The sequence below is a fragment of the Charadrius vociferus genome, unplaced genomic scaffold (assembly GCF_000708025.1).
Source record: "Charadrius vociferus isolate BGI_N301 unplaced genomic scaffold, ASM70802v2 scaffold195, whole genome shotgun sequence".
NCBI classification, from domain to species: domain Eukaryota; kingdom Metazoa; phylum Chordata; class Aves; order Charadriiformes; family Charadriidae; genus Charadrius; species Charadrius vociferus.
Genome location: NW_009648539.1, coordinates 3,091,215 through 3,102,364, shown reverse-complemented (window position 1 = coordinate 3,102,364; position 11,150 = coordinate 3,091,215). Strand labels below are relative to the sequence as shown.

Below are 11,150 nucleotides of genomic sequence, written 5' to 3'. Positions count from 1 at the left end.
CCTGCTCCCGCCAGCTTTGCCTCTTAAACTGCAAGAAGCCCAAGGTATCCAATGTGTACATCAAGGGGCTTTGTTGTTTCAGGAATGAAAAAATTACACTTTATAAGGTTATGCTCCACCGTTCTGTACTTACTAGCCAGATTCAGCAGATTCTGACATTATGGTCACATGTGCACCCAAAAGCTTTTGGACAACTGCAGAAGAGGATTTTTTTCTTACTGTTCTCCAATTTCCTCTCTCAAAAAAAGCAGTACACAATACCTACAGTAGCTTGGCTACTAAAAGCAGCCTGTGTGCCCTCACGAAGCACTCCTTCTGGTCTAGCTACCTCAGTGAGAGGTGAGCTACACCGGCCGTATGGCTTCTAGCTCTCAAGCTACCCTGATACTAGTATTCCTACACAGAAGACCCAGCCCTGGTCATTTCATTAGGCTTTTCTGGGAATTCAGCAAGTATTTTGAATGGTTTTGTAGGAGCTACGCAATTTGCTTGGAAGCAGTTTGCTTTTTAGAGACAATTCCAAGAAAACATCGAAACCATGAAGAAATAGAGAGTTAGATTACATTTTAACAGGGGTATCTGATGGCCTAATGTTAGTCCACAATTTCGGAACGGTCATTACAATGCTTAAAAATCATACTCACTTTACCCTGAATATAGCTAGGTTAACCAAAATTGCTTGAACCCACATTAAAGCAAAGCACTAGAGTCTGAAGCTTTTGATTAACAAAGGAGCACTTACCTGTAATCATAGTTAGAGCTGATAAACTTGCTAAGGCTGGGATATCAAGGTTAAGGCTCTTTAAGTTTAAGGAAAAGTCTTTAATAGAGTCGAGCCACTCCCCAAATCCTCGAAGGCACTGAAGTCTATGAAGCACAAGTCCATTGCAGAATACAAACTTATCCTCAGCAGTATCAGACCTCAAATAAAAATAATTGAAAAAATTAGAAATGCATTTTCTACTTTACAGCAAAATGCATAACCAGTATTGAAGTGTCTGTCATTTAAAATCCAAAGCATATTATCCTGAGACATATGTGGGCATTCACGTTTGACAATATGCTTCTCCCTTGGGGCCAAAGTACAACAAACAAGCTTCCATGATTGCTTACTTGGTAGAGTTATAAGCCTGAGGTTAGCTGTAGCATGTGGTGTAGACTGTCTAATTAGTTAAGATTTTGGTCCTGCCCAAAGGCATAAACAGAGAAGACATTTTACATTAAATACTGTATGTTTGAACTGAAGGAATACTAAGTGAGTGCATTTTGAAATACAAAACTAATAAAAACTGGAGAAAGAAGAGATTCTGCAACTCTCAGCGTTTACTTAGTCTCATCTGCATTTTTCAGATTGCAAAAATTGGTAAGGAAAAAAACAATGGAAAATACATGCAATAATGCACCACAATACACATAACATCATAAAATCTTTTCTATGAAAACCTGTGTGTAAGAGAGAGACTACAGCCAAGCTCTCCTCTCCTTCCCCTCCCCATTGCCAATATCCCTGTTAATAACCACATGCAAAGGTCCTTTTCAACCTAAAGAAACAAGAGCATAACTCAAATCACCAGTCTGGAATTTTCCCAGTCCCTGAAAGTGTTTTTGGTAAAGCGTCTTAACTGGTGCTAGACTGACAAATAGCATCTCACTCTATGAAATGACTTGGTATTAAAAATGAAAAACAATCTGCATAAGATTTTAAATCTTCTTCATCCTCTTCAAAAACAGACGACAAAGATGCACATGCGCAAAGAAGGAGGAAAAGGAAAAAGCTTTCATACTGAAGGCGCTTTTCTGTAGTTTATGCTGATGAGTATGAAGCAAACTTGCTCAAATAGTACCTGAGGATCAGTTTCTATTACTGTGGAAGAAAAGGATGGGGTATATCAAATACAAAGAAGTACATTAGTGCGACCTGTGATCTCTTTTTAAATCAATTTCTTGGTTTTTCTGCAGCGTAAAACAAATTAAATACCATATCCTGTGGATTCAGACATTGCTGAGGTTTTCTGGGGGTTTGGGTACAATTGACAATGTTCACAGATAGCACCATATTTATTCTTTAAAAATATTTAGATGGATGATTTTTTACATCAGCTCAAGAGAAAATAAAAGAAGTAGTTACCTGATGGAGAGTCTTAGTACAAACAGCTCCAAAAAAGCTGATTCTATGAGTAATGTCTGATCTTCTTTTGGGAGGTCAGTAAATCCTGGGATTTTTTCTGCCCAACCTCTAGTTATGTCAATGGAGGCAGTCAGAAGATTATAGAACTGTTGTACGTGTTCTGCATCTGTGCCTGCAGCAGCCTGATCGGTGGAACAGTACTAAAATGAAAGCCACAGAAAGCAACGTTACACGCATTTAAGGGCATTCTGTGAAACACAGAGCACTACCTACCCTACAACATTTCCTTCTGTGGCAAAGCTGGTATTATTATCAAAGGCATAATAAGTAGGTCTACATCTATCTACCTACTTGGCTACCTACAGGTGTTTTACTGTTCAGAGGTATATTGCAAAAATATTTCCACACATATAGAAATCGTTTCAATTTTTTTCAATAAAATATAATCCTTATCACAGTTTACAAATACCTTTATGCTCTTGGTAAACAGAAACAGAAACCTGGTGAGTACAATAATTTCCATCACACTAGACGAGGAATACTAGTTAACTTACTACAATTAAACACTTCTCCCATTGATAAGTATGTCCAAAATGCAGATTTCTTCCAAAATCTCTCCAACTGCATTTTATCTGACGGTGATAGAGACAAGTAAGATAAATCATGTTTTATCTGACACATGCAGCATTGCTTCATTTGAATACAGAATTGGTTCAAAATAAAACAGATGCCCCGTATCACCTCTTATCCTTCAAATAGAAGCATTTACAGTTCAGGAGAACCTATTATCCTGCTGATGCGGCCATAACTCTTTCCAGACAACCATTCGACAGGCTCAGCTTGCTCAGCTTCCCCGTGGCCCTCTGACAGCTCCCTCCTGTCCTCAGCTGTCTCCTACTTCCTCACCAGTGGATCCCTGTCACTCCTGTGGCGCTGCTCTCTCTCCCTCTCTCAGCAGAAAATACAACAGGAGCTTTCGTGGCTTAGTCCAATGCTGTGCTTGGAAAGCACTGATGGTTTTCTGAGCAGGAACTGAATAATTTGGGTTTTATTGTAACAACATCCTTGCCATCGGACATCTGGTGGGTTATTTCTGGGAGAAACTTCATAACCAGTCTCTCTCTGGGACTCAGGCAAGGAAAGGTTGGGGTGGTCTCCATGGCTGAAAGAAGTGTGCATACCCTTTGGAAATGACTTTCCACACGCAGTTAGGGCTTGAGTCCGTCAGCCTACAGGTCTCCCTAGCAACTCCCCAAGCCAGAGTGGAAGCACAAAGACCCACATCTCTTTCCTGATCAGTGACAGTGGGCTGGCAGCCTGGGAAGACCTTATTACAGGCATGCCACTTGCGCTGCAGATGTCACCCAAGTTGCTAACTGCGACCCAAAAGCCACCTCTGTGCAGGAAAGAGGAGGGGGGGCAGCAAGCAGAACTTTTCAGGTGGGTGTCCTGTTCTCTGCCTGTCCTAGTTGGAGCTGGTTGCTGTTGGCATGTAAGGGATGAAGTGTCAGAGCTGCTGACTGACTGGAGAACCATAGCAATCCTAGAGATCTCTGGCCTTATCTGGGGTTCTGGTGCTAGCCCTGAATGACTCTATTCTGCTTAGCCAGCACTAACTGCCTGAGTTTCTCATGGTAAGCTTCAGCTCATATCCCTAGTCAGCAAGCGAAATACATGCAATCCCTCTTATAAAGTTCGCGTGGAGACAAATTCTGCACCAGCTACTCTGAAGGATCCTGTGACAGTGAAGCAGGTAGAGACCAAAATACAGAGAGGATGGGGAGCAGCAGTAGAAAAATCTGTATGCTGCATTATTTACATGTTCAGTCCCCTGTCTGAACGGAGCCATTGAGGGTGCTCAAATAGCATGAACTAACTACTGGAACTGGACTGCAGCAAGATGCGCTGGGGTGATTAGTGGGCAGAAAAAGATCATATGCTTCTCCAGAGACCTTACATGTTCTGGACATTCTTAAAATGAAGCTGTGGAGCAAGCCAAGACAGTGCGCGTCTTGGCTCTGGGAGATGTGCTTTGCTGTGCAGGGGCTGACCTACGACTCCTTTATACACGGGGAAACAAACAGGTTGATGGAAACTCCTGCCTCACCATAGGTACTGTTAAGGCAAGACACATTCTTGATCCTTTGAGTGGTGAAGAGGAATGAAAAGAAAAGGAAAAGAAAAAAGATACTACCCTGAGTTCATTCTAAATATAACTCATCACAAGTTAGCGTAATTATGCCAGGTATTAATTTGTTCCCAATATTTATAAAACATTCCTTTAGCAAAAGGAAGGCAAAGTTTTAACATTTTCTAACAAAGCTGAATGCTGTATTATGTCACTTAACTGTGAATGCTACAGTACAGTATACACCACGTGGGGCACTTAATTAAATTAAGTGCATCTAAAAAAAATTACAACCTGTATTTGTTGTTATAGTTTATCCCAATGCAAGCAGTTTTAGAAGAAAGGTGAAAAATTATATGGAATTTTATAATTTTTAGCCACTGTAATATGTCACTGCTCACTACGAAGAGTTAGTACAAAGAATAGCTAAAATAAAGTATTATTTAGTTGTAAAAGACTTATGAGCACATAAGTAACCACAGAAAATACACACAGTTCTGTTTTATGCACCAAAATCTGTGGGTTTTTCCGTGATTATTTCATTGAGAAGAGGTGATATTTGACCTGACTTCTGACCAAGACAGCTGGCAAGCCTGCCCTTGGTCAGGAGGCCACGGTACGGAAGGGCACCGATCTGCGTTTCTGAACCTGCCCTGTGCAAACTGGAGGCACCCCGGGAGAAAGCCAGAAGACAAAGCTCTGCCTTCCTCCCTTGCTCAGAGCTCTTTTGGGAATTAAATGAAACCCGACTGTTACTCAAGGAGAGGATTTCACGAGTAGCAAGCAACATTAACTTGTACGGTGTATCTAAAGAGATGGGGAAAGTCTGACGTTGGGGATCCTGACAGCACAACCTACCTCTACCCTTTGCCTGCTTTCATCAGACCTTCATCAACTGCTGCAGCTGCAAAAGCCTAACAATAACTTCTCTGCACAGAGGAGAAGTTATGCTTGTTTTTCCAAAGGCCCCAATATTTGCCTTATTTTGTGGCTGGGGAAGGAGGGGATTATAACCTAAACGCTGCACGCTCCTTCCAAATAGGCAACATTTCTATTTAAGTTGGTGGCTATTCTTGCATGTGTAAGGACAGCAATATATGGGGTCTGTTTCTCATCTCACTTACTGAGAAGTGTAAACTCATGGAATTGTACCAGTAAAACAGGTGTGAGACCGGACTGCGGCCCTTGGCCTTTAAGGAGTTCATGAACCAAATTCTCTTCCTCGCAATTGCTTTTTGAAACCAAGTACCTAAATATACCATTGCTGTAGACTGGTAAGTTAAAACCAGTACTGAAATGAAAAGTAACTATGTGCTGAACAGAACCAGTTCCAATCTCTTTTGGTTTAAAATTCATAGCTTATGGAATTTATTTTTGGTTTTGGTTTCGGGTTGTTTGGGTTTTTTTTTTATATGTGTAGGGTTTTTTGCAGGGAAGCGGTACATGTTCCTCTCTGGAACTCTTATCAGTATTTTTAAGACGGTCAAGACGTTACGGCTTGTAAACATGAAGACCATGCTAAACATTAAGGTCGTGTCTTCAGAAGTGTTAGGATTGACTCCAAAGCCAGGTTTCCAGATCTACCTCTTTGTGGTGCTCGACAGGGTCACAGCCTAACCAAACGTGCCATAGATTAGTCTTTACAGGTACAGGATTATTCTTCAAAAGGATTTTTTAGCATTGTAGTGTGTTCACGGCATATTTCATTTAGTTAATCTCAGTTTTTACACAACATTTTTTTCTGATCTCTCTTAACTTTTCAAAATAAGTATAAAGTTTATGAAAAACATAAGAAACTATTAATTTCTTCTAGCATATTTTATGCTGAGCATTAACAGACTATGTTTTTTTTTGTAAAGAAAAACTTAGATATTAATATGTCCTAACAGACAACCACACTTAATCTTTTAGCTACCAAGACTAAATTAATTTACTGTCAATCATATGCTTCCTGTAACGTCCAACAGAATTGTTCAACAATTAGATCTATGGGCTGTTTTCATTAAAAGAGAAATAATTACTGCAAGCCAAGGAAAAAAGCCACATAAAAATATGCAGTTTTCATTCTTTTTTTGTAAATGCAAAAGAACTTTATATCTATAAATAAATATATAAGGTTAGATACTGCTTTCATGGCCTAGGCCATAGAATATGCCTGCAATTCTATGGAACCCAGCAGATTTCTGTCAAAGAGCATAGCTCAGCACACACCTTGGTATTTGCAGAATGACCCCTGGAGACATTCTGGGTAAGTTAAAATACGTGTAAATATGGCTAATGCATTCTCCTCCTAAAAGGCTGTCAGGTACTGAACAGCTAGATTCCTAACAATAATTTGGAAAATTATATGATTGTATACTTACAGATTAGGTTGAAGAGAAGACGTTACAGCACGCTTAAAATTGCTAAATGATATATGTAAGTATAGTCTAAAATAGAATAATGTAATTTTCATATAATTACAACCAAATATGTTTTAGTATTAAATATTACTTAGCAACAAGTGATAAATGGCCAATGTATGTTGTCTGAGTACAGCTGTATTTTTTACAGTCTCAGATTTAGTCATATTTCATTAAGGGGAAGGAATTTGATCTTGTTTTTTCTTAGCCGTGTTTTTTTTCCATATCAACCTGCCTAAAAATGTATTTAAGAAGCCATTTCAATGCTATTTTAATAAGTATAGAATAGTTTTTTAAGCTTTCAAAATATTCCCTGAATATTTAAATGGTGAATATCATACAGTAAAGAACAAGGTTTCAAAAATATATATAATCTCTGCTAAAGTTTTGCTGAGATATTTTTTAGAATTCTGATTTTACAAGGTTTGTTTTACAAATGTGAATTTTACTGAAGAAATATTAATGCTGGAGTATCCAAATCCAGGCCCTGGTCCCATTTAAATAAATCCTATTGATGTCAATAGAAATGGACTTATCCATCCAGTGTTGCTTTGCACAACCCTTATATCTGAATGTTAGGGAAGTGTTTTTAGATTTTAGCCTTCAGAACCTGGAAATTAAAATACCGGACATATGAGTACTGCTCCTGAGTTTGGTAGATTTAATTGATCATATTGTAATTGCTACATGTGTTTTGGCACAGCCTTTTGCAAGAAGAATGCTCTATTTATCCACACATTTTTGCTTTCACTCACCCATGGAATATACTGCAGATAACTTTGTGCTTGAGATCCTCACAATGAATAGTTACTAACTCCAATTTCTACTGCACCTCCTTTTCCCCTCATCATCCACCTACCATGAAAAGACACGGCTGGCTGGACAAATTTCTACCCTCATCCAAATTTCACATTTAAGTTCATTTTAGCAAACCGGCTGGGAAATAGAAATGCAGTTCGTGAATCATTTCTACGTAGAAAACAAACAGGCAAAGAAAAGTGAGACATACTCTTGAATAGTCAAGCTCCCTGGGCGTGGAGTCGGTTAAAGCTCGTACGAGGGCGTTCATCATGCTGATGGGAGGAGAAGGCGGGGAGGGCTGAGAGGGTTCTTGCTGTAAGGGGCTCTTTGGTTTGGAAGGCAGCCGACCTCTTCTCCCTTTCAGAGGGGGGGGGGGGGGGATCCATTGTGAAGATATCAGCAAACGACAAATCAGAGTGAACACCTGCTTTTCTGATGGTGGCCAGGCTGGCAAAAATAAGAGTATTCTCGTTTCAGCACATGCTCTTGATGCCTTTGATTGCAAAGGAACGCAAATGACACCAAAATTGCGTCAGACCTATGATCATACGCAGCGATGTAGCTGCTTACTTAAAGCCCAGCTGTGTTCCCAGTGTTCATGCTTTGTTTGCAGCACGTCTATGCACTCGTGGTGTGCCTGTCCACGTACACACACACACACACAAACACTCTACTGCTGAAAGAAAACTTAATGTGAAACACAAATTCTAATGTTCCTACTACTAGTGCACCTTTTAAATGGCAGAGTCGTTCATTCAAAGTAATTTTAGCTTTCTTGAAGCATTTGAAAAAATCCAGTCACGCTATATAGGTTATATTATCCCTGTTAGTATTCGCAATGGGACTGCTCACACAGTATTACTCACGTACTTAAATATTTGCAGAATTGGAACTAATGAGTTGATCCTGTTTCCATTTAAATTAATTGCAAATTTACAATCAGCTTATGGGAATGAGACAAGATCCTATGTCAAAATGCACACAACCCAGTGTAGCCCCCGGTGAGATAACAGGGGGAAGTCAACGGCATTATCGAGCAACGTTCAAAGTTAATAAAGGAGACATTTTGGCCAGTGTCAAATTATCCTCTCGTGACCTTGCTGTTCTTGAACTCTGGGGTCTAAAGTCTAAATATGATAATATGGGTGAAAAGAAGAAAATCAATACATTATTACACAAATGCACATATTTTGGGGTAAGTTATGAATCCCATCACTGTAAAATTCATTCTAACGGCATCCATGTCCACACACATACACAGATTCATTAAACGTAGTATTTCAGTCTTTGAGATAATAATAGCAATAATAGTCCTTACCTTCTTTAACCATGCCGACGCTGAGACACTTCTGAAACCGGCAGTATTGGCATCTGTTACGACGTCTCTTGTCCACTGGACAGTTTTTATTTGCCAGACAAACATATTTTGCATTTTTCTGAACTGTTCTCTGCGAAAATGCAACACAAAAATAGTAAACTGATCGTTTCTTGAACAACTTAGAACCTGACAAAATGTGTTTTAATTACAACACGAAAAGCGACAGTGCAATTCATATAATTAGATAAAATTAATTTCCTAACACACTAGCCTGCAGGAAAAACAATTTTATTAGTGTTAGCTGCTGACAATGAAAATCATCTAGGATTGTTCTGAAGCAAGTCTCTGGAGACAGGCAACTTTGAATGATAAAATCATATCTGAAATTACCAGGTCATCGCATCTACCTTTGGGGATTAGATTATCTCCGCTTTTAATATCCCTTTGGGAACAATTTTCTACTTGGTTCATTCCCTTGATTATTGCTGACCTTATTAAAATAAAATCAAAATGATCTGCGATGTACTTCTCTTACTATCATTATTGTTAGTCAAATACCACAATAACTGGTTTGGTTAGCCATTAAAATCATCAGGGAGAAAAATAAAAATACAAGAAACCTCTACAAAATATGTTTAGTTAAATATTCTGGGAAAGCTAACCTGACCTGGGAAAAAAATAGATGGAATTACACTGTAGTTATATACAGGTGATTAACTCTAAAATGATCTTAAAACTATTCAATAAATTTACAATTTGTAAAAACCTGGTAAGCCTTGGCAGAATGTAACAAATATTGATGCAAAAATGTATTATGTGTTTCCATACTTAAAATCAAAGACACATCAATAAATAACTCAGCACACGAAAAAAGACATTAATAGGAAAGACATCAGAACAGGAACAAATTTATCAGCTCAACATTCAATATTAAATCTTTCACTGCAATTAAATTAATGGAAAAATGTTATTTCATCATTTGTGCTTCTTTTCAAATAACAGCCTCAATGTACTGAGTATAAGACACAGCAAATATTGTTCATTGTGCTTTAGAGCTCAAATCTGTTTAATTTTGCAGCATAAGCTCTAGATACTGCTCCCAGTCAAGGATATGCTATTGATTTCCACAGGGGCAGGATCGGGCCCATAAGAGCTGTTCTTTCCACATTATTTGTGTTTCCTTTTCTAATTGTATTTAAATAACAAATGAGTTTTACAGGAGACGTGTATTTTACCATGTTGCCAAAGGATTATTATTAAGTAACATTAGCAGCTCTGTGTACGACCAAAAAAAAAAATGTTGTAAGCCCTCCCCCCCCCAACTATTTTTTGGACTATTTTTGTTCCCATTGTATCTTTTACTAGAACAGAGGCATGACTGCTGTCTTTGCAGGAAGGAATATACCAGATCAACCCCAAATGTATCAAATCTTAAACCTACTGCCCAGAACCATCCCACCAAAAGTCTCTCCCAAATTCTTCACTTAAACAAGCTTATTCTGGAAACAACATCGGTTTCTGAGCTAAATGTGTTGAAAGGAAATTACGAAGCGCCCAAATCTCAGGGCGAAAAGAGAGTATTCAAATCTTAAAAGCGTATGCACAAAGTTTCCGCCGAGAAACTGCTGTATATAAGTTTCTCGTGTTGCTATATAGCGGCAAAGCCTCCCGCGTGACCGAGCAGGCCACCGGGACCCTGTGCCGTGCTGAGCCGCTGCTCCTCTGCAAGCAGCTCTCCACTGGTGAGGGCTCACTGGGCTCCTGAGCTGAAGAGTGACCCAGAGACACCGACTGAAGAACACTAGAAAGTGCCTGGGTTTGTCCCAGTCATGGCGCCCTCCTCACCCCAACCCTCCCAGGGTGACACATGGCACCGCCGCCAGCTACAACGCCAAGCGGACTTTACGATTTCTGTTCTCACTTGAAAATGAGGTTTAAATGGGACAAGTGACTGAGTGAAACCCGGGCTGGATGCATTCCAGGTGAGTTTCGCTACGGAACAAGCGCAGCTTATAGCTCCGAGAGGGGCGGCCTGTGCTCCCGTTGAGGGATGCTGGCACACCTGGTTTGCCCAGCTCACTGCCATGGCCCCTTCTCAGCCGAGAATGGCTGACTCTTCTATCCTACAGAGGGCTGGCTTCTTCAAAAACTTAGGATGGGCATCCATCCCACCCTGGTGGGGATCTCCAAGCTTGCCCCCGAACCCCCATGCGAGGACCAGGAGGGCAGGAAGGGAGGGAGGGGAGGATGTGGGGAAGCGGGGAGTGGAGAGAAGCGCTGAGGTCTCACCTTGAAAAAGCCCTTGCAGCCCTCGCACGTCCGTACCCCGTAGTGCTGGCAGGCGGCATTATCCCCGCAGACGGCGCAGGTGCC

At 40.1% G+C, this 11,150-nt stretch overlaps 1 protein-coding gene across 1 annotated transcript in view; it reads right to left on the bottom strand.

Annotated features, from left to right (window-relative positions):
• Positions 1–11,150, bottom strand: part of NR4A3 (nuclear receptor subfamily 4, group A, member 3) — a 23,738-nt gene that overhangs the window by 11,892 nt on the left and 696 nt on the right. The window contains exons 2-6 of the mRNA XM_009885911.1: positions 11,067–11,150; positions 8,778–8,907; positions 7,668–7,840; positions 2,129–2,328; positions 743–921 (exon numbers count right to left, since the gene is read on the bottom strand). Coding sequence (XP_009884213.1) covers positions 743–921; positions 2,129–2,328; positions 7,668–7,840; positions 8,778–8,907; positions 11,067–11,150 — 766 coding nt within the window. The remainder of the gene's footprint in view (positions 1–742; positions 922–2,128; positions 2,329–7,667; positions 7,841–8,777; positions 8,908–11,066) is intronic.